Source organism: Schistocerca americana, chromosome X (genome assembly GCF_021461395.2).
Source record: "Schistocerca americana isolate TAMUIC-IGC-003095 chromosome X, iqSchAmer2.1, whole genome shotgun sequence".
NCBI lineage: Eukaryota > Metazoa > Arthropoda > Insecta > Orthoptera > Acrididae > Schistocerca > Schistocerca americana.
Genome location: NC_060130.1, coordinates 734040669 through 734065784, shown reverse-complemented (window position 1 = coordinate 734065784; position 25116 = coordinate 734040669). Strand labels below are relative to the sequence as shown.

Sequence of the window (25116 nt, the reverse complement as noted above, 5' to 3'; positions counted from 1 at the left end):
TCCCCCCTTTGAAATTGTTGCAGTGGTCTTGATGGAGGTGTCCTGGAAATGGCTAATGTCCATAGGCGTTGTTTGACTCGCCGTAAAGTCTCGAGGAGGAGGCTTCCCGTACGGACGGAAGTGTCCCCGATGACAACGGGTCGAGATGACAGGAGACATAGGGGTCGAATCTGCTGGGGCCCCATGCACCAATCTGCCCGTTGCGGCAAGTCCAGTTGATATGACAGGAGACGTGGGCGATGTGTCGGCGTCCGTTGGAGGAGGAGGCGAGTAGATTTGCTCTGATAGAGGATGGTCATCCGGTTCCTGCATGGGCACGTCTCCTGGTGGCATCCGTTCTTCTGCTGGCATCGCGATGACAGTGAGAGGGCAGCGTTGTGAGTATTGAGAGATGCCAAGATCCCAAGCGTCAGGTAGAGCCAAAGGTGGTGTAGCGGCATTCGGAACAGGCGTTGCTGGCACACAAGGCCAAAGCTGGTCCGAATGACGCACTGCAACACCCGTGTCTGTCTGGATTTCATACAGGCGTCTGCCACGGTGTCTTAAGATGCGGCCCGGGCTCCATTTTGGCCGCCTGCCATATCCCCGTACCCAGACGAAGTCGTCGGCGGTGAACCGGCCAAGTGAAGGCACCTGCGGCCGTGAGGTGGAAGGCCGCAGAAGATGAAGTAGCGTGCGGGGCTGTCGGCCATGTAAGAGCTCAGCCGGGCTGTGGTCGCCCATGGGGGTGATACAGTAAGACGCCAGAAACTGGAGAAGCGCATCATCAGCAGCAGAAGAAGTCAGAAGTTTCCACATCTGAGCCTTAAATGTGCGGACCAGTCGTGCAGCCTCACCGTTGGATTGTGGATGGAACAACGGGGCCGTGACATGCATAACGCCGTGACGAGCACAAAAATCCGCAAATTCGGAAGAGGCAAATTGCGGACCATTATCAGTAACAAGAGTAGAGGGGAGGCCTTCCAAAGAAAAAATGTGGGCGAGAGCACTGGTGGTTGCCACGGTGGTAGGCGACGTGCAACGGACAATGAAAGGAAAGTTAGAGTAGGCGTCAATTACAAGGAGCCAATAAGTACCTAAAAAGAATCCCGCAAAGTCGGCATGAATGCGCTCCCAGGGCTTCTCAGGCGAAGGCCACGGTGACAAGGATGACTTCGGGGCAGTGGCCTGTGACGCACAAGGGCCGCAGGCAGCAACCATGTGTGCTATTTCAGAGTCGATGCCAGGCCAGTACACATGACAGCGCGCCAGAGATTTTGTGCGCGACACACCCCAGTGCCCTTGGTGAAGGAGGCGCAAGACCGAAGCACGCAAAGACGCAGGTACCACAACACGCGGCGAAGCATTGTCTGTGGAGAGGAGGATAACACCAACCCTAGCCGTGAGGCGGTAGCGCAAAGCGTAGTAGTTCCGCAACGGATCAGAAGTGTTAGCGGACGGGTGATCTGGCCAACCCTTCTGAATACAGCGTAAAACCTGGGAGAGGGTAGGGTCAGAACCCGTAGCAGCCGCCAGCCTGTCCCCAGTGATGGGGAACCCGTCCACAACCTGCTGCTTGGCAACATCCAGGTGGAAACACAAAAGTTCGTCCCTATCGAATGCCTGATCAGGACCCATGGGAAAGCGAGACGGAGCATCAGCATTTGCATGTTGAGCCGTTGGCCGGAAATGAATCTCATAATTAAAACGAGACAAGTAAAGAGCCCAACGCTGGAGGCGGTGTGCAGCCTTGTCGGGAAGTGACGTTGATGGATGAAACAAGGAAACAAGTGGTTTGTGATCCGTAACAAGATGAAATTTTGAGCCATAGAGAAAAACACCAAACTTATGAAGAGCATAAATAATGGCCAAAGCTTCCTTCTCAATTTGAGAATACTTTTGTTGGGCATCCGTGAGCATTTTGGAGGCATAAGCAATGGGTTGTTCCGAACCGTCAGAAAAACAGTGCGCAAGGACTGCACCGACCCCGTATTGAGAGGCGTCTGTGGCAAGAACAAGATGTTGGCCAGGTCGATAAGTAGCCAGGCACGGGGCCTGTTTCAGCATAGTCTTCAATTTCTGGAAAGCCGCTTCGCGTGACGTGGACCAGTGAATAGGCACGTTTTTATGCAACAGGCAATGCAACGGCTGAGCCACCGAAGCCGCAGATGGTAAAAACTTGTGATAGTATGCTATTTTCCCCAAGAAGGCCTGCAGTTCCTTAACAGATGTAGCGAGGAAGGGCATCAATCGCAGCGACAGTTTGCTGAAGCGGACGAATACCATCCTGAGAGAGTTGAAACCCCAAGTACGTGATAGATGCCTGAAAAAATTGTGATTTCTGAAGATTACACTTAAGACCGGCAGTCTGTAAGACATGAAAAAGTGTGCGGAGATTTTGAAGATGTTCATCAGTGGTGGAGCCAGTGACAACAATGTCGTCCATATAATTGATACACCCAGGGACAGGGAGCAATAATTGTTCCAAGAATCGCTGAAAGAGAGCAGGGGCGCTAGCAACCCCGAATGGCAAGCGTTGGTATTGATAGAGGCCGAAAGGCATGTTAAGGACCAGAAACTGCTGGGAAGCAGCGTCGAGAGGAAGTTGATGATAAGCTTCTGACAGGTCAATTTTAGAAAAATACTGGCCTCCAGCAAGTTTAGTGAACAGTTCTTCAGGACGGGGCATAGGGTAAGCGTCGATGAGGCATTGAGCATTTACAGTGGCTTTGAAATCGCCACAGAGACGAATATCACCATTTGGCTTAGCAACGACGACGACAGGAGAGGACCACTCACTTGAAGTGACAGGAAGCAAGACCCCTGAAGTAGTGAGACGATCCAACTCCCGTTTTACCCGATCACGAAGGGCCACAGGAATGGGCTGAGCCCGAAAAAACTTAGGCCTAGCAGTGGGTTTGAGTGTGATATTAGCTTCAAAGTCGTTTGCACGGCCTAACCAAGGAGAAAAAAGGGACGAAAATGTCGTCGACAAGGAATCCAGTTGAGCATAAGGAATAGCATCAGAGACAATATTGACAGAGTCATCTATGGAGAACCCAAAAACGCGAAAGGCATCGAAACCAAGAAGATTTTCTGCGTTGCTCTGGTCGACCACAAATATGGGAATAGTGCGAACGACGGATTTGTAAGATACCTCGCCATTAAACTGTCCCAAGAGAGAAATCTTCTGTTTATTGTATGTCCGTAATTGCCGAGTGACAGGTGACAGGAGACAGGACTAGAGAACCCAGCTGAAGATACGTCTGAGAATTAATTATAGTGGCAGCAGAACCAGTATCCACTTGCATGCGAACATCTCGACCAAGGATTTGGACAGTGAGGAATAACTTCCCTGAAAGGGAAGAAGTGCAATTGACAGACAACACAGAATCAGAATCAGCGTCATGTTCATAAACATCATGTATGCGGTCGGATTTGCAAACGGAAGACACATGACCTTTCTTTTTGCAATTGTGACACACAGCCCAACGTTGGGGACAATCCTCGCATGAATGTTTCGTAAAACACCGCGGACTTGAAGGAAGTTGCCGGGGTTTTGCTGCAGTTTCTTAACGGGTTGTTTACGGCTAGGCCGAGGCTGCGCGTAGGAGCGCACTGCGGCCACGTCGGCCGGCGGGGACGCGCCGCACGCGTCGTCAACAGCACACAGAGGTTGTATTTCCCCGACATCACCCCACGCCTCTATTTGCGCCCCAGCGGTGTGAGAAATTTCAAAAGACTGAGCAATGGAGAGAACTTCATCTAGGGTCGGATTCGCCAACTGAAGGGCACGTTGCCGAACTTCTTTGTCGGGCGCCGACCGGATAATAGCATCCCGTACCATGGAATCGGCATAGGATTCTTTGTGAACGTCAGTAACAAATTGACACTTTCGACTGAGGCCGTGAAGTTCAGCAGCCCAAGCGCGATAGGATTGATGTGGCTGTTTTTGACAACGATAAAAGGCAACATGAGAGGCTACCACATGTGTTTGCTTTTGAAAATAGACAGACAGAAGTGAGCACATTTCAGCAAAGGACAAAGACACAGGATCCTTCAAAGGAGCCAATTGTGACAGCAACCGATACATTTGAGGTGAAATCCAGGAGAGGAACAGAGACTTACATGGTTGTTCGTCCGTGACATGAAATGCCAAGAAGTGCTGTCGAAGACGTTTTTCATAATCAGACCAGTCTTCCGCCGTCTCGTCGTAAGGAGGAAAAGAAGGTATAGCCAACGATGAGAAACGCCCCGCATTTGACGCCGCGACGAAATCGCGAATCGCCGCTGTTAGAAGCGTTTACTGTTCAAGGAGATTTTGCAATAGTTGCTCGACAGTAGCCATGGAACCCCATGGGTCAACGGTGAAAAGGAAAAATCCACTACCTCGTCGCCAATTGTTATAACGTCAAGTTTAACACATATATTTCAGAATGACACAACACATATAAGTCACAGAGTAAGTTGACAAGCAAGACATGTGTATACGTTAGCATTCGAATGAGCACTGAGTCCCAGTCTAGCGGCCGCTGCTCGGCTGGCCGCTTAGGTGGCACAGCTGCTGCATGACTGGCAGACAGTGCCGCACTTAGAGGACGCGCGTAATTGCGCGGTGGCACTTTGAATGATCGGCGAGTCACAACTTTATGATTTTAACATACGATTTCACTGAAATCCTACACCCACACTTTTAAGACTGAATAGCTGTCCAACACTACCAGACCAGTAGAAAGGGTTTGCTGATCAGATTATGTAAGTACCATATTTTAAGCAGAGGGAAATGTGTACTTTTGCTCCTATTATGTTGATGTTTTGTTTCTTAGACCTTGAATACTTGGGGTAAGACATGCAGTTTTGCATAGAAATTGGTGTTAGCGATTTATATTTTGAGCATATTTTCATACAGTGCCGAGTTTTTGGGGTCAAGCACTTCCCTTGTAATCATAGAACAGGGGCACCAGGAGAGACTTAATCCAGTTTTTGGCAGAGAAAGTTTCAGAAGTCTCAGCAGTAGATTGAAAAGACCACAAATTCAGAATATTTTTGACAGCATGGAAGTGATCAGCAGTGCAAGAAATTTGGAATGACCATCACTATTAGCCACCTGAAATGTTAGTAGAGGCTTGCTGTCACTGCCATAACTCAATTGGGAGAAGCTAAGGGTACAATAAAAAAGATGTACTTTGTTGCTGTGGGCAGTCTTGGGCTGACTTCTCAATAACTTTATTGATGCCAGAACAGTAGGCATTGTGAAGGGCTAGTGATATCTATTGCCCATTTTGATGTCCATTATCCTCTTTGCACAATTATAAAATGATTTGTGACACTGCAAGTTGATATTTCTGAGAGTTCAAAGTATTTTTATATGATGACACTAGTAAAAATGACTCAAAATTATTTATAAAACCATATCACAGAGAGTATCAGTTGTTGAAGAGGTGCACAATCTTACTTAAACTTTTAAATGTACAGTTAAGTAGTATCTCAACAGTGAAAATGTTGGATCTTAGTTTGGATGTCATGGAAGTCCACACTTGCCCAATTGGAGACAAATCCAGAGATAGTACTGGCCAGGAAGTTGCTCCATGCATATCAGAGCATGTTGAGTTTCATGGGCAGTATGTGGGTGAGTATATCCTGTTGGAACAACACATCATCTTCCCATTGCAAGAATGGCAAGAGAACAGGTCTAACAATATTCTGCATGTACCAAGCACTCTTTAGCATCCCCTCCAGTGACACTGAAGGTGAACAAGAGTTGCAGCTTATCACACCCCTGGCCAGAAGACCTGGTGTGGGGCCATTATGTCTTGGACAAATGCACTCTACGAGAAAGTGCTCATCATGCTATGTTATATGCGCAAATGACCATTACTTGAATGCAGGCAGAATCTGCTTTTATTGCTGAAGGCCACAGTGATCCTCTGACAGCACCAGTCAAGCCATGCACATCAGTGCTGTGGCACAAGTGGAAGACTGGCAAGAGGCGTGCATGCCCGTAGTCCCACTGCTAATAACTAGTTCACAGCAGTTCGTGTTGATACATCTGGGCCCACAAGCCCTCTTATCTGTGCTGTGGTAGGTGTACAATCTGCTGCCCTTACAATATAAAGATCTTAGCAGGCGTCTGTGCTGTGTAGATGTCCAGAACCTTGTCAATGGGAGCAAGCATGTTCTCGTGACAACTGATACCAGCAGTGTTGCACAACTGACACAGCACATCCAACTTATGTGGCAGTTCTCCGAAAGGACCATCCCACCACTCGGAAGGCCACAATTTGATCCCTTTCAAACTCATTCATTTGGCTGTAGGGAACACGAGTGCGACTCTTTGCGTGGTTGCCTGCTTGCTTCACACGTTTGCACTACTGTGAGCCTTCAGGCTATGAGCATTCCCTACTAAAGGGTAGACACAGAGGTGCTCTGGTAGCTATGCCACTATGCAATCTCTTGGCGGGCGACATTGAAACCATTATCAGTACATATACTATCCCACAGGTGGCATCATCGGATCAAAATCGACATCATCTTTGCAGGTGTGACTCCTGTGACTGCCAACCAACTACTTGTACAGAACTATGTGAACAGATCAAGGAGCCGCGGCATAACACATCGTAGGGTGGTATTTGCCATCTGTATGATTGACTGGATTCAGAGTCAGTGCATGTATTGCTGCCCGTGGAGGCTACACCACAGACTAATACAGGTGTTTCAGCACGGGTTGATACGTGGTACCTCATAACTGCTTGTGCCATTGTTCTATAAGTGCAATCATTTCATGTACTCCATATGCACTGATGTAACAGTAAATCTTGAATGAATTGGAAACCTCTAAAGGGGTGGACTTTTTTTCCCATCGGTGTTTCACGCAGGCTTTTTTTTATAGGCTTTGGTTTTCTGTGACTCAACTGTAAAATTTTTGTGGTAGCAAGAAGTAAGAGAACCACATACGTATCTTCTCACCTATAATTAATTCCTCAGAAGGCTGCTGCCACTAGAATACATTTTTACTTTTAATTTGAAAACAGCTGTGTTTGAGTCTGTATTCCCCAGCAACAAACCTTTTTGTTCAGTTGAAATACAAGTTTATCTCATTTTCTGCAGATTAAGGTACAGTGATATGTTGCATGAAGCTGACATCATAACAACTGTGTTTTCAGCATATGTGTATTCATTTTGCTACCTGTGATTGTCCCAAACTTGTGTAGTGCATAATTGTCACTGAGCTGTTTCTTCAAAATCTTTTCACTTAGAATGTGTTCCGAGGTTGTGATTCCTTTTACTATATTTGATGTACATTCTCATTGTGAGAATAATGTTTTCTACTGGAATTTTTTGTGCAGTTCATGTGTCGATATGCTATCTCGCTCTTCTTGGCCTTGCTGTTAGAAACGATGAGCTTAATTGTTCTTAAGACTTAGATTATTGGAAAACATTCATCAAAGCAGTTATCCAGAACTTCTTATTGCTAAACTATTTCAGCATTATCAGCTTGAAAATCAACTGTTCCTGGAACAAAACAGTACTGTTCTGCTTCTTTATGAAGCTATATTAGGAAATGTATGAAATGTCAGTACTCTTAAGACTTGCTGTACAACACCTGTTAATTTTAGTATTGTTGAATGTGTGTTCTACATTTATACATGTGGCAGCTCTGTTGTCCATATTTTGCTTGGAATACAGACAATGGGGTGAATAAGTATAGCTACTCAAAATATATTGCTGGCATCGAGCAGGGGATAGGCACACAAACAGAAAGTTGAACACAGTAGCACAATTTACAAACTTTCATTCTTCTTCTTCTTTCTTCTTCTTCTTCTTCTTCTTGTTCACAGCATACAACACACATGAACAAAGCATATTAATTAATCAGATGGAGTAGGAAGTGTTTTTTCTCCTTATTGTTACAACTTTTTATTGAAATCATCATACAAATTTCGTATTAGTAAACCACTACAACCAATGTGTGTTTATTGTTTCTGTTTATTTGTGCTATTGGAACTTAAAAATTGTACATGAATAATAAGATCAAGAAAAATCTGTTCCAATATTATGAACAATAACTGCAATATTGGCTTCATTACAACTATTACTTTGCTGCCTAGGACAGTGCAACTGCACAATAATAATTTGTTGCAATTATTAATCACTAACAGACAACATATGACCAAACAGAATTGATTTGGCCAAGTGATGATCATTCACATAGCAGTTACTGTTCATGCTCATTCAGATAGCAGTTACTGTTCATGCATCCACCTTTGTCCCATCAGGCTTTTATGCATATTTATCTGTTCATTCTGTGGAAAAGCATATGTACTTCGTGTGTATTTACACTTCCATTATTTACACTTTTGATAAGATTTTTTTTCTTTTTTTTAAAAAAAAACCCTTTTGTGCTATGTAGTGTACTTTATTCCTCACTTAAAATTTCTCTTCAGGATGTTATCTATGTATATCTTTCATGCATTTGTACATCTCCTGTTGGTGATGTTCTGTATTTAATGTGTTTGTGACATTCCGTTGACATTGGTAAATCAGTGACTGTGTGACAACAGTTTGTTTAATTTTTTTTTTTTATTTAAGTCATTTTAACACTGCTTCCATTTTACTTTAGGCCCATGGTGTGCTGACAGAGCAGCATTCTCACTTTTGCTGCATGTAGAAAAACTAAAAGTGAAGACACCATATGAGAGGCATTTTCTTTTGCTGTGTATGATTTCAACTGTACTTGTGAAAATTCGGTAAGTTTGTCACAACTATTTATAAAATGAAATTAGCAGTACTTCGCCGATTATTTTTGTTTGCTACTTGAGCTTCTATAACTCATATATTTGAAAGATGCCCTGTAGTTCCTATTGCTGTGAGAAATAAGGTAGTTACCTTATGAAATAAGAAGATAAATTGAAGTTTGAGCCATCAGGAAAAGCTGATTGTATGCTATCTGGAAGTATAACATTGTTGTAAATGTGGAGTGAAGAAAGAGTGATTTCTTACAATTGTGAAAAACTAATGCAATGGAAATGAAGCTAAAACATGTACTAGCTGGTTGGAACACCTGTTATGTTGCTGATGAAATCACTGACACTATATAGTAGCTCTATTAACAAAGAGAAACCTCAGGCCAAAGTTGAGAAGATGAATATCCATTAATGTAGAGCACTGTGATGTGTGCTATGCTAAGACCCCTCTCTGCCCCCTTTCCCCATCCACCTTTTTTTCTCATTCACACGTGATGCTTCTAAGTATTTGCCTAGACGGACATTGTGGCTCCATAGTCGCACATGGGACAAACATAGCTCTCAGTTCCCAAAAAATTTTCAACACTTTATGTGGGAAGTTGAGCACCGACAACAGCCAGTCAACAATGGCAGTTATGGATACTAATCCTCCTGATCGAGAATCTCCAAAGCTTCAAGCAGAAAGAGGTTGTGCCCATCATGTCTGAGGGTCATGGAACGTGTCAGTACATTTAGTACAACATAAAAGTAATATCAGATAAAAATAAAATGTTTATGAATGTGAAAAAATCAGTCCATAAGTTTAAGTAAATGCAGTCGACAATACAACAAGACTCAGCTGTAACCACATACACAGAAAAAACAAGAGGGAAGTAGTTTCACATGGAGAGAGACTTCTAAGAGCGTAAGATAAGGACATCACATTTCCAGAGGAGACATGGGACTACTAATCCCCCAATTAGTTTCAGAGAACGTAGATATGTATAAACTATAACAATAAATATTTTTGTGGAAACATGGCAAAATATTTCTAGTGACCATAGTTAACACAACGAATCCAGTGCTAGGAAAGAACTTGGCCTTAACAATCCTAAAGGATCCATATCAACATTTGCCTAGTACAATTTGGGGTTACCTGAGGATTATTCAACCAGAAAGGAGATGAAACTTGTCGGTGTATATGAATTTCATCTCTTAAATACTGTATCATTTTGCTTAATTTTATCCCACTTTTCTTGGGGAGTATCTTGTTTCCACAACAGTGCTTTTGTATTGTTCTATAAATTTTGTTATTTTCACCTTCAGACATCCTTTCCTACACTAAATCATTATTTATGTATTTGGCTAATATTTTGATTTTTAACATCTCATTGTAATAAACTATCACTCTACAGACTTAATATCTTCCTAAACATTAGTGTTATTTAAAATCAATTATCTGTTCACAGTTAGTTCTTTCTTTATGTATATGTGAACTTATATTTTTTAACTCCTTCAACTTCTGTACCAGCATAACAAATTTCTGTGGCCACTTTCACAATCACCAAGTCACTCTCTGCTTGAATATTAGTTCTCAAAGCACTTATTGATGTGAGGTATATTTACCTATAAATCCAATGCTTCTTCCCAGCTTAAAGAGACTGTTGATTGTTCCCATTTCAATATATTCCTGTGCTTCTTCCTAAAAGTAAAACAATAGAATTATTATAGCTCTGAAAAAAATTATTTAGTTGCACCAATTATGTAATAAACAATTGAAGACTTAAAAGAAAAATCATGACTCACCTTGTGAAACTCCCACCAACAAAGGGTGTGGCTATTATTCCATCAACGTTAAGAGTAAGATTTGGTTTCTTTGAAGTTGTTATCTTTTCAACTTCTAATGCATACTGTGTTATTGGTTTATTGGGAAAATGTTCCACCACAAATTCTTTAATGGTTTTAACCCTCATGTCTGGATTATTAATCTGAAAATAAAAATATACTAGAATTGGCCTAATATAATTATTACACTCCTATTCAAAACTACAGAAATTGAAAAATAAAGACATCTACACACATTACAATAATATATCCAACAGACCTGCAATAATGCATTAACTACATTTTACACTTATATGCAATAATTTGTCAGCCTCTTGCCTGTACAACTAGTGTGTGTTTTGCTTGTTGTAATATTTCAAAATATGTGTTTAAATATTTATGAAGTATAAATATAATTCAAGGGCTGGTTGTTCTGTGGGTGAATCTGTGTTGTGTAATGTAAGGTAAAACACTATAAAGTGTGTATCTCTCATCTTACACCAAATAATGCAGTTTTAGAAATAATTTTAAGTGCAATTAGTGTTAGTTAAATTAACTTAACTTTTTTATAAATCTGCCTACAGAAAGACAAAATTCCAACATCTGTTCACCTACACATCCTTTGTCACCTGCTAAGTTAACATGAACAGCTCGACTGATTTTGTATCAAAATGCTTTAATTATTCAATAGTGTTATCCTTCAGTCAATGCATTTTTACTCAACATATGACCACTGCATAGATAGCATTCCCAAAATTTGATAACTGAAGATTCAAAAAACATCCATGATTTATTCTCAGGATGTCACCCATCTGCGTATTTATTGGACATTAAACATAAATGTTTGGATTTCAAAATTGCATTATACTGAGATATTTATACAGATTATGAGCACACAATTTTTTTATTGGTAATTTATGAGCACTGACTTATCTAAGGCATTTGATTGTATCAATCATTACATTCTGTGGGAGACGATTACATATTTTGGGTTAAATTGTTAGCTGTCTGCCTGCTTCCATTAATGTTCTTGCTCTACATTAAGGGGCTCTGGAAAGGTTCAAAATCTTGAAATACTCAATTTTTACTTTTTGGCATTTTAAAAATCTACAGACTTTCCCCTTTCGATTGATAAATAATTTATTCAGTTTAGAAGACTACAACTCTTTTTTTGGAATACAGGGGTTGGAACTTTAATAGTGGAAACTATTTATTTACTGCTCGTACAAAATAGATATGTGTTTCAAAGTTTTACTGACCTTCAAAGAAGTCACCACCTTTGTGTATAACCCATTGCCAGCGATGTGGAAGTTGTAGGATACTCTTAGCAGTGCCAGTTGTGTTGACAGTTCAGTAAAACAAATCAGTAACAACTTGCACTGTACGTGTGTGAGCATTGTCCTGCAAAATGATGGTTAGGTCCTGCAGAAAGTGTCATCACTTCTGTCTCTGTGCTGTTCATTTTTGGAACACAATTTACGACCAGCTTAGCATAAGTTCAACTCGATTTCTAAACAAAAGGAAACACTTCACAGCATTCGCTTCAGAACTGCTACAAATTTGTCGGGCAATAGACCGCAGTGCTCGAATTATCAACACAACTGGCACTGCTAAGAGTATCCCTACGACTTCCACATTGCTGGTAACAAATTATACCCAATGCTGGTGACTACTTTGAAGCTCAGTAAAACTTTGAAAGACATATCTATTTTGTACAAACAGTAAATAAATAGTTGCCACTATTAATGTTCCAACCCTTGCATATCTTAAAAAAGGACAATCGCATTACCACAGTTCAGGAAAAGAGATAAATATAGCTGTAAGCACCAAGGGTGAATGGCCATTTGAAGTAGAATGTTATGAATTTACCTGTGCACTTACCCCACCTTACCGTATTTGGAGTTAAATGTGCTTCACCTGAAGTCTTCGTTGATCATTTGGATGGTCATCTATTATGATGTACAGAATGTTGTAGTCTTCTTGAAAGAAGAGAAAGGTGGAATGAGAGTGGGAATTATCAATCACTGGAAGTGAAATAAGCACATATGGACTGAGGCTCCAAAAAGGGTAAAACTGCCCACAACCCTTTTCATGCGAAATGGCATCTAATATGTTCAAAGAATACATACAAAAAACATAAGCATCAGTTCAAAGTGAAATCATTGGCAGGCAGAGGTATTTGTTCATGTTTGTGCACTTGAAATGCTACTCGGTGAGTCTTCTGTCACATGAACACCAGTTTCAGAAAGCAGAGAACCAACAGCAAGCAAAGTAACATCATCAACAAAATAAATACCATGTATGAGTCACCCTTGGTTATGTCATCTTTGAGTTCCTACAGGAACCAACAATGCAAAATTCAGAAATCAGGGACAACACAATCCAATTGAAACACACCATAAACCTAAGTTAATAATAACTCTGTCATTCTAATCATGATCTCCTTCAGTGAATCAGCAAGTACCTTCAGGTCTATCTCTTCTGAATTTCATTCCCTACAGCTTACAAGACTGAGAGGTATGGTAATCTTCACATGTAAATTACTCACACACTGCAGTAGAGCATTAACGGGGTCTAGCCTCATGTTATGGAACTGAATTATCAGTACAGAAAAAACCCATGCACTTGTCCCAAAAATGAAATTTTAACTTAACAGTGGAGTTTACACTGTTGTTAATCTGCCTGACAGATTAAAACTGTGTGCCTAATCTTAACTTGTACTCATAATATTGCCTGTAATGGGCAGTACTCTTACCAGTTGAGCAATTTAAGCATTATCACAGTACTGAAAGATGTACTACCACACTCCTGTTCAGGAGACTCAGCTCATCCAGCAATCCCTTAGTATAGTGCATCTGTTAAAATCTTTTGAAAGCTCTGTGCACTGAGCTGTATAATAAGATCAGCAACAGCTTCTCTGTCAGGTACATCTAACGATGTTAAATTTGTAAATGAAGGAAATTCATTTTTGCTCTAAATGAAATACAGATTTGTACATGACTGTTCAGTCAGTAAGATTATTGTTTATGAAAAGCAAGTGTCAGAGTTCCTGTCTCAGTCTGTCACATTTTTAATCTGGCAGAAAGTTTTGACCTGCGGTGGTATTTATAGAAAATTATTAAAATTACAAAGTGACAGATAGGCTGCCCCATACTTCAAGAGGTGCACCTCCCAGTACTGTCAACAGAAACACTAAAAAAATAGATCGCAACTGTTCTAGCTTTTGGAACAGTAGAGTCCTTGTTCAGAGGGGAAAGAGATTTGACTGGCAGGCAGTTCACTAAGAACCCAGGCTATGTGGGATCAATTTGTTATGAAAAGTGCATGTCCAAAGAAGGCAAGGGACTAAGGCTGAAGAAAAATGAGTCAGTCCGATTTGGTAGTATATTTGTAAGCACTATGTCAGCTTCATTTCAAAGCTGACAGGAAGAATCAACAGAATGGGAAGTAAATATGGAATAGAAGAGAAAAAGAAAATAAATAGAATAATACTATTAAATAATAATAAATAGAAAAATGGATTACAAATTTCATTTGAAAAAACAAAATTTATGACTGACATCAAAGATGCACCTTCTGATCTCAAAATTGGTAATAACTACATCTCTCGAGTAAAAGAATTTAAATATTTAGGTGAATGGATTGCAGAAAATTGTAATGAAAAGAAATCTGTCAGATCAAGAGTCCAGAAAATGGAGACGGCGTTTCAGTTAACAAAAAACATTTACAACAAAAAGAGTCTCTCGTGGAACTGCAAAATACGACACTACACAACAGCAATTAGACCCGAAGCTCTCTACGCATCTGAGACACTAAACCTTCAACACAGAACACTAAAAGAGGAATTAGAAGTGAAAGAACGTAAGATAATGAGGAAAATCCTAGGACCAAAAACTAAAGATTGGGTACATTATCCAAAACCCAATGCAGAAATATATAAAAATATCTCCAAAATAACAGACACAATGCGCATGAGAAGAATCCAATTCATGGGGCACTTAGAAAGAATGGACTCAAACAGGTTAACCCACAAGATCCATACATTTTTAAAGAACAAAACCACAAGACCGAACTGGTACAAACAGACGGAAAAAGACCTGAGAGAATTAGGGTCTCCAAATCTACATGATAGAAATGAAATCAGAAAAATCACAAACACACGGGGTTTTGAGGAAGAAGAGAGAAAAACTAACCGACATACATGGTCTACGCAACGAAAGCTAGCTCATTCGTTGTTTATGAAGGAATACTGGGCGAAAAGGAAGGCCAACAAATGTTGATTACGCATGGTCCTAAGTGATCCATCCGCGAAGAAGAAAAAAAAGAAAAATGGTGGTCTTTTTTCTTGGGGGGGGGGGGGGGGGCAGGGGAGGAAGGGCGGTTGGTAGTGTTGGCACTACTTTGCAGGGAGGGCAGCAGAAAAAGGGGAGGGAATAGACTTCAATCAATCACCTATATAGGGAAGCAGCAGAGTCAATGTAAGCTAAGGGAGATGAAGTACAGGATGGTGGCAGGAGTGAAGTGGCTATCTAAGGTGACAAATTCCCATCTGGAGAGTTTTGGAATGTTATGCTGGGTAGGAGGATCACGACTGAAGGTAGCATAGATCTTAATAATGTGCTGTCTTTGACTTTTCACTTTCTCCAAAATTTTCTGATGTTTAGGTCCACAGCCATAAAATATTGATTAAAATAAGTCATGGTTCTGCCATGCCTTTATATTATTTACACAGATACTTTATCTATCTTACTAAGCAGCTAACCTTGTTCATGGCGCACAGTCCAGTTTTGGTTGCCTATTTACTAACGTTCTATTGCATCAAAAATTTGAAATTCAGTATTTCATATAATTATTGACTGAATATAAAAATTTGAAATGCTATCATAATCTCATCAAGAGATGTAACCTTGTTTTAAAGGTTTGACACAGTAAGACAAGTGTTACAGTTAGAAACAGTTAGTCTGTTGTGAGGCAACATAACTTGTGGTGTGCAAATTAGCCAGACTACATTCATTTTGTATTTGAGAATGAGAGCACTTAGTGACATCCAATAAACTTTATATACAATTTCAAATGTTTATGAAACTTTTTCTCAATGATAACCCCACAAAATGATCGAAGGGGAAATGTCTACTGCTTATTGCAGCATGATGCATGATGTTATATATTATTGCATTTTTATATTTTCTCCCAACATCATTATAATATATTATTTATTTACTACTAACTCTATTTGCAATACATGTTACAGACAGTATCCACATATACCACTGACTGTACCTGCAAAATTTTGTAATTGTATGACAGAGTGAGGGATCTTCAAGTTATAAACATCAAGATGTGAAAAGAAGTAGCTTTTGCTTAAAACAGAGCACAAATTACCCAGACTGTACTCATCCATTGTTTGATAATGAGAGCACTCAGAAAATTCCAACAAACTATAAACATAATTTCAGACCTTTTCTGAATGTTTTCTTACATGATTATCATAAAGTACTGTATTTAACACGTTACATTATTTGTAAAGTAATCAGGAGTTTGAAGCTATTTTATACATTGGAGTTTGATTCTTTAAAGAATTTGGGGGGGGGGGGGGGTGTTATTGGCTCATCGTTATTGACTAATTTCAACATAAGTAATTTTGAAGTGTACAAGTGCACATGCTATTAACAGCTGTCGAGGGTGGAATACTGTTTATCTCTGCTTTTATAGTATAGAATAACAACATATTTTCATGAAACTAAGAAGCCACTAAGCATTTATACTCCAATGCAGGCTTTTGTGGCTGGTATTTATATCCTTGATGACATTGATTTTGTATGACATTAGGCTGTGATCTAAGGTATGTTTCTATTTGTAAAGTTTCATCCCTTGCTGCTGGAAACATCCTCAAAGGCCACAAAAATGTCCTTAGTTAATTTTCGGTTTAAACATGGTATCAATACTGTCTCTTCCTACAACTCTACTGATGCAGTCTGTGACATTTTTATGTACGAGACAAAAACTTTTCAATGAGCTGTTTCCTTTTCGCCAAAAGCTCCAGGTCTTCTACATCGTATTGTCCTGTTTATCTCCTTGCTAGAGTACCTATTTTTCTAAAAGTTATTCTGAAGTGATTGAGATCTTCCTCCAAACACTGGCTCACAGATTCTTTTAGCCTAGTCCACCAGTGTCTTAATTATTTTTCTTTTCTGCTTGGGATGGTGATGGGATATCTGTGAAGGTATCTTCAAGTATGAGTGTGTTCCCCCCCCCCAGGCTTTGTGCTCCAAAGTTCCATCAGTTTTTCTAAGTACCTGCACATCCAAAATTGAAATTTTACATCCTTTCTTTTTTTCTGTTCTGAACTTTATATTAACGTAATTCAGAAAATTTCCAAATTTTGAGTGTTTATTTTAACCATAAGGCAAAATAGGAAACAGCATGGTTGCACTGTGTAGTATACCAAAAGAAAATATTATTGCTAATATCAGGGTATTGCTTAGGAACAAACCACCTAACAGTAATTTAATGAAATGTGAGAAGATAGCTCTTAGAGATTTTAATTTAAATAAAGACATTCTTATCTTCCAGGGGTAACAACAATGCTACATGGTGAGGAGGAATAAAAGCTACCATGGAAGATACAGAGGGATCAAGACAGATTCTAAAAGTGTTACTACCAAGGGTGTATTTACAAATCTTTGTTAGTACTATTGGTTGCCAAACCTATGTGATTGTCAAATGCTTGGCCACTCTCCTACAGTCATTCGTAGAAAAAACTGACACTTATGTTAAAGATACTTTTAAGTTTATCAAAAAATTAAAATCCACCATGTTGAATAAAAAGAGAGATTCTCACATTGATACCAGAATAGAGTCCAAATCTGAAAGCAGGGTCATCAGTGAAGTATAAGACTTAGCTTTGAAGCCATGTTTATTGAGGACACCAAGATACATATAGAACAGAAATAAATCTGGATAAAGAGTGCTGCTATTTGTACAGACATTAAATATTCCTGAATATGTAAACATTACAAACACACAAAAATTTCAAGAAACTTCTAGAAATGATGATAAATGCTAAATAACAGATATATACTGGTGATCAGATTTGAATTGTTGACCCACAGCATGCCAGCCAGCCACACCAACCACTACTCAACATTGCCTACAGCACAGCTCGTGGCATTGCCAGTTGTCCTAGAGAAACACTGTGATCTACTGTTTCAGAAGTTCTCATTCGAGACAACTACAGCATCCTGTATTTAAATCTCGTCAGTGGTCCTCTGTATGGCAGTGCTGGGGGTCCTCACATTCAGATCATGTTGTCACACATTCTGTACTATGATGAACATCGAGTAGCCCCTCCCATCAAAGCTTCACCATCATTGAGTGGGCCACCAGTTTCTCTGAATGAGAAACTCCATCATTCATCTGCACCTCGAGTCTGTAGTATGGCTTCATGCAGAGTTCATGGACAGCATGTCGGTGCTTTTGTATTCTTGATGAACAATTGTAATCCTCAACTTTGAAAGTGATGTCCAACAAGCAATGAAGGATACAATACAGCCCACAGTAACATTTTAATAGCTTTTCTGATAGTCCCACATTCCGCATAAATGTAAAAATCTATACCAATTTTTCCAGGCCACGTCTCACTGGCCGGTGCTTGCTGTTATAGTGCTCTCAGTCCTTCTCCTCAGTGTCCAAGGACCGTATGTGAGTCAGCTGCTTACTATTTTGGCCGTGGTGAGGTGTTGATTCATTAGTATCATCTGGTTGAAATGGAAACAGAGTATCCATTGATGTTTGGCATTGCAACCATGGAGCAAAAAGAACGGTATGAAGCCTGTTGTCTCTTGCCTTGCTGCATTATATGTGAACATCATGACTGGCAGTATTATATCCCAATCTTTCTTTTTGAGATCAATGTACATTGAGATAATATCTGCCAATGTCTTATTAAAGTGTACTGTGAGACCATTCATCTGTGGGTGGTAGCCAACTGCCATCTTGCAGGCGATACTGCAGATTGAAATTACCTCTGATAATAATTTCACCTGGAGAACTTTTCTACAATTAGAGGACATCACACAATGCGTTCCATGCTTCAAAATGGTATCTTCTGCAAGAAACCATGGAATTTCCAGAACTTTGGCAGTTGGCACAGGTTTGAAGACAGCATAGCGTGTGAGGTAGTCGGTGCAGACTATTATCCATAGATTCCAGGGTTGCCACAAGTTCTGGAAATCAGGGAATTTCAAACATGTCAGGGAAATAGGAAAATGTCGGGGAAAACACACACACACACACACACACACACACACACACACACACACACACACTGGAAAAATCTCGTTCTTTGTCTCAGTAGCTGAAATTGTTTGTTTACTGAGATGTGCATCACACTGACTAGGGGCAGCTAAGTATGTGCGCCGCTTCCCCCTTCCCTCATTCGTACTGGTTCTTGCCTTTCTGCCACTCCCCTCAGCCTGCAGTCAGTGCTGCCACCACTTGGTGCAGCTAGCCTAGCAGCTGCCGACGAGAGGCAGGGAGGTGTGAAGAGTCGTTTGTTTGTATCTGATTTTCACACTGTTGACGCAGCAGTCGGAGACGGAGGTCATGTGTGCGTGAGTAGTGTCTGAGTGATTGTGTGAATGTGTGCGCTCTCATTTTCTGACAAAGGCTATGGCCAAAAATTTATTTGTGAGAGTGTGGTTGTCTTTTCCATGTGCCTGTCTGCGGCTCAGCAATCATCTTTAGGAAGAGTTGCTGTCTATCCTCATTAGTGTTGATTAAAGATCCTCATTAGTGTTGATTCAAGAGTATTCGTGCAAGTTGTCTGTTGCATAGATTGATCCTCACAGAATAGATTAGATTCAGTTTTTGTTCCATAGACCCAAAAAATGATCATTTTTGTGGGTGTGGAACATGTCATAAAGAATAACATAAAAAACATAAAAATTTAAATATAGTTATTATTACCCTGATCATTTGTTCGGGAGATTGTGAAAATAGGTGAATACATTACTGTAAACTGGAGCTACTAATATTTACAGAATTAGTACAAGTAATGAAACATTGTTATGCACTTTTAATAAATTTATCATACACAAAATATTTAATCTTGACTGTTGTGACCAAGTGCTGCCAAAACTGAAATCTAACAGACATTTTTACTTAAGCTGATCTAAGAGTCCCTGTTAGGATATTCATCTATAAAGTACAAGGAGTTTCCTATCAAAAAATCTTTCAAACTCTGTATAGACTGTGCTTTATTTGAAACCGAGTTTTTAATGGTGGCTGGCAGTTTATTGAAAACGTGTATTCCTGAACATTGGACCCCTTTTTGGACCAAGGCAAGTGATTTTAGGTTTTCATGTAGATTGTTCTTATTCCTCGTTTCAATACTATGTATTGAACTATTGGTTGGGGATGTAGATAAAGAATATTACTTACAACAAATCGATTTAAGGAATAAATATACTGAGAAGCAGTGGTTAGAATACAAAGTTCCTTGAACAGGTTTCTACATGATGTTCTTGAATTTACGCCACAAATGATTCTTGTTACACGCTTCTGCACACTAAAAACGTTTGCTCGGTTTGATTAGTTACCCCAGAACATGATCCTGTATGACATAATAGAATGGAAGTAAGCAAATAATGCAAGTATACTTCAGCAGTGCTGTGGTATGCCCTTCCCAAATGAATTTATTGTCGAGTTGTAATTGTGGGTCTTTTCAAAGTTTAATGGTAGAGAATTAGCTTTAAACCATTTATTAATGGCGGTGAAAATTTGATTAGCAGCTATTTCTAAATATGTACTTGACTTGCTGCTTATTTCAATGTCTGTATCATCTACAAACAAAACAAACTTAGCATCTGGCAATGTGACAGACGAGAGGTCATTGATGTACACAAGAAAAAGCAAAAGAGTCAAGGTGGAACTTTGAGGAACACCACACAAAATTAATTCCCAGAGAGATGAAAAGTGAGTACTTACACAACATCCTTGGTAAGTGATAATTAATTGAAACCCTCAGCTGCCAACAGGTGTTGTTGATATAGCTTGATGGGGACAGCTGCAAATGTGTGCCCTGACCGGGACTCGAACCCGGAATCTTCTGCTTACGTGGCAGACGCTCTATCCAACTGAGCCACCGAGGACACAGATGAATAGTGCGACTCCAGGGACTTCTCCCTTGCACGCATCCTTGGTTTCCTGTTAGTTAGATAAGACGTAAACCATTTCGCAGCATTGCTAGTGACACCGTAATATTCTAATTTACTTCAGAGAATGCTGTGGTTCGCACAGTCAAAGGCTTTTGACAGGTCGCAGAAAATGCTAGTAGTCTCTAATTTATTATCTAATGAATTGAGTACATTTTCAGTGTAAGCGTAAACAGCTTCCTCTATATCAGAACCCTTAAGAAACCAAAACTGTGACTTGGGAAATATATTATTTGCAGTCATATGCTTAAGGAGACATTGAACACAACTTTCCAAATGTTTTTGAAAATGACGGCAAAAGTGAAATTGGTCAATAGTTTGATGGTATTTCTTTATCCCCCTTCTTCTGGAGAGGCTTAACGTCAGCACATTTTAGCCAGTCTGGAAGTGTTCCACTGATAAGAGATTGATTACACAAATAACTTAAGATAGACAACTTGCATGAGCACTCTGATTAACTTCATTGATATGTTATCGTACCCACTGGAATACTTAGGTTTCAAGGATTTTATGATAGATGCTACTTGTTTGGAAGACGTGAGTGTTGTTTCCATTTTACTGAAGTTCTATTTAAAGACTAGTCTCAGATACTCCATTGCACTGTTAACTGAACCTGATAACCCCAAGCTGTCAGTAACAGAAATAAAGTACTTGTACAAGAGGTTTGAAACACTGCATGTACTTATTACCAATGTCTCACTTAATTTTAGAGCTATCTGTCCCTCTTCCCTTTTGGCTCCACCTCTCTCTGTCTTCTCTATATCCCGTACAGTTTTTTCTATTTTGTTGCCTGATGTGATTATTATCTTTTTCTCATAATGAAGCTTCTTCGATTTCTGGGTTACTTGCTTCAATATTTTGCAGTATTCTTTGTAATGTGTTACAATGCTAACATCAGAGCTGTTCCTGGATTGTAGACACAGTCTCCTTATTGTCCCACATGATATCCTTATTCCTGTATATATTATTTATTTACACGTCAATTTCTGTAGAAACAAATTGAGGAGCAAATCTCCAAGGTCATGGAACAGGTCAGTACATGAAATTACAACATAAAAGTAATAACAGATAAAAATAAAATATTTATAAACCCAAAACAAGTCAAGCCATAAGTGTAAGTAAATGCAATCAAAAATACAACAAGAATCAGCATAATTTTTCAAGAAACTCCTTGACAGAATAGGAGTAGTGACCCACGAGGAAACTCTTCAGTTTGGATTTGCGAGCGCGTGTATTACTGCTAAGGTTTTTGAATTCTTGTTGAAGCTTATTGAAAATGGATGCAGCAGTATACTGCACACCTTTCTGCACAAGAGTTAAGGAAGTCCGATCCAAATGCAGGTTTGATTTCTGCTGTGTATTAACTGAGTGAAAGCTGCTTATTGTTGGGAATAAGCTAATATTGTTAAAAAGAAATGACAGTAAAGTGTGTGTGTGTGTGTGTGTGTGTGTGTGTGTGTGTGTGTGTGTGTGAATGTCAAAATAACCAAACTCATGAACAGGGGTCGACAAGAGGTTTGTAAACTTACACCAGTTACTGCCCGAACCACCCGTTTCTGAGCCAAAAATATCCTTTTAGAATGGGAAGAGTTACCCCAAAATTTAATACCATATGACATAAGCGAATGAAAATAAGCAAAGTAGACTAATTTTCATGTTGAACGGTCAGTTACTTCATATACCGCTCAAATAGTAAAAATGGCAGCATTAAGTCTTTGAACAAGATCCTGAATGTGGGCTTTCCACAACAGTTTACTATCTATCTGAACACCTAGACATTTGAACTGTTCAGTTTCACTGATCATATGCCCATTCTCTGAAATTAAAACGTCAGGTTAGTTTATTTTCTACAAGCAATGAACTTAGGTCATGAACTGCTCTATTTGAAACCGAGCCAATGTTGCACACAACATCTTTTACTACCAAGCTAGTGTCATCAGCAAACAGAAATATTTTAGAGTTACCTGTAATACTAGAGGGCATATCATTTATATAAATAAGGAGCAGGGGTGTCCCCAACACTGATCCCTGTGCCCCCCCCCCCCCCCCCCCCCACTTGACTGTACCCCACTCAGACCCCACACTACAGCCATTCTCAACATTGTGAATAGTGACCTTTTGCTGTCTGTTGCTAAAGTAAGAGGTGAACCAATTGTGAGCTACTCCCCGTATTCTGTTATGGTCCAACTTCCGGAGCAATATTTTTTGACCAACACAATCAAACACCTTAGTCAAATCAAAAAATATGCCTAGCATTCGAAACGTTTTGTCTGATAGCAAATTATGTGATCTAAAATATGATTTATCCTTTCATACACGACCTTTCCAATAACTTTAGCAAACACTGATGGCATAGAAATAGGTCTAAAATTGTCTACATTATCCCTTTCTCCCTTTTTATAAAGCGGCTTTACTGCTGAGTACTTTAATCGTTCAAGAATCTGACCATTCCTAATGGAAAAATTACAAATATGGCTAAATACAGGACTAACATCTGCAGCACATTACTTTAATATTCTGTGAGGCACTCCATTATATCCATGAGAGTCCTTAGTCTTTGGTGATTTAATTATTGACGCAGTCTCCCCCTTGTCAGTATCACCGAGGAGTATTTCACACATCAGTCTCAGAAAGGCATTTGCCAAGAGAGTTATATGATTCCCCATGGAAATTAAATTTGTATTTAATTCACCAGCAATACTCGGAAAATAATTGCTAAATACTGTACGTATATCTGATTTATCAGTAACAAGTTTTTTTACTACGAACTGACTTTACAGCATCGACCTTGTGCTGCTGACCGGGCACTTCCTTCACAGCTGACCATATGGTTTTAATTTTATCATATGAATTAGCTATTCTATTTGCGTACCACATACTCTTTGCCTTTCTAATAACATTTTTAAGCACCTTACAGTGCTGCTTGTAATGGGCTACTGTAGCTTGATTGTGACTACTTCTGACATTTTGATATAATTCCCACTTTGTTCTACATGACATCCTTATCCCACTAGTCAGACACCCAGGCTGCCTTTTACTGCTAGTACCCTGTTTAGAATGCTCTAATGGAAAGCAACTCTTAAGGAAAGCCAGAGGTGCCTATGCTGCCCATGTTAAAATCGCTAAGTTTGAGGAACATTTATGAATAAACTACCAAATAGAAAAATTTGATTTATTTTTTATTTTTTATTTTTTTTTTTTTTTTACATATAGAATGGTTTAGTATTGCAGTTATGACAGAGGGATTTTGGAGTATCTTTTCTAGTTTCCTTCCAATTATTTTTTTTATTAATGACCCAATTTTTTTTTTTACAAATAATTGCTTTATAATTAAACTGAAATGAAACTACTGAACATATTGCCAAATGGCTGTGTTACAATGTAAGTTTGACCACTAGGAGTGCTGTATAAAAATTTCATCTCTCTAGCTTGAGTGGATTTTGAGAAAATGTTCCTTATATTCGAAAAATTCTAATTTACGGGAAATGGCTATCAAAGTTTCTCAATACATTCCTGCACTATAGGATGGATTATCAGGGTCTCCTTTTTCATCCTCCAAAAGCTTCCTCTTCTGTCTTCTTTTCTGGCCTGTTGTTCCATCATACTTCATATGCCTTTCTCTTCTTTCTGCTCCTCTTATCCTTTCTCTGTCAATATTTTTTAGTGCTCGTACAGTGTTCACCCCAGCTGTAAATCCTAATGCCTTCAGAACTTCACACTTCACACTGTTCCCTTGTTTGTAGGTTGCTATTGCATCATAAATGCCAAAGTGCAGTGTTTTTATGCTTACAAACACCCTTTTAGGAATCGCTTTCCAAATCAAATTGTTTACGCTCTCATTAGGATTCTGCGTCTTTCCGTGTAGACGTTTGTGTAACAATTCTGGCTGTGCTAAGTCATGAAAAACTGGTTTTATTGCATTTATCACAGCTGCTGGCAAACCATGTTTGTGATCATAGTCCTTTTTTGTATTATATTTGCACCAGGAATCTTTTGGGCACAGGCTGTGTTGAGGGTATTCATTGGAAGAGGCAGTATGAAGGAACAATGCCCACACTGCTTTTCACTTGTCACTAACATTACTAGTGTTTTGCCTTATAGCGTACCCATAGTATCTCTGTAGACGTTCAATCACCTCATCAGTAAGCCTGCCTCTCCCTCCTATTGTCTTTCCATCACTGAGCTTACTTGAACCCAAAGTTTGTTTGAGCCTTCGAAGCCGTGCACCCATACGCTTTTGCACATGCCCAATGCATTCCAACTTTTCAACTACAAATTCATTTCCATATGGTTTCAGTTCCTCTATAGTCTTGAAACCTTTGGAGTCACCATCCCTAAGGTAGTATTTGTACCTTCTGGGAACTGAACGTTCAAAA

The 25116-nt window shown here is 39.7% G+C and overlaps 1 protein-coding gene and 1 non-coding gene across 2 annotated transcripts in view; one reads left to right on the top strand and one right to left on the bottom strand.

Moving 5' to 3' along the window:
* The window catches only part of LOC124555324 (endoribonuclease Dcr-1-like), a 290534-nt gene that overhangs the window by 107242 nt on the left and 158176 nt on the right, over positions 1-25116 (top strand). Inside the window, exon 8 of the mRNA XM_047129202.1 lies at positions 8600-8726. Within this exon, the coding sequence (XP_046985158.1) occupies positions 8600-8726 (127 nt within the window). The remainder of the gene's footprint in view (positions 1-8599; positions 8727-25116) is intronic.
* On the bottom strand, positions 20604-20678 carry Trnat-cgu. Its single transcript has one exon. It is a non-coding gene; the product is annotated as a tRNA-Thr (tRNA).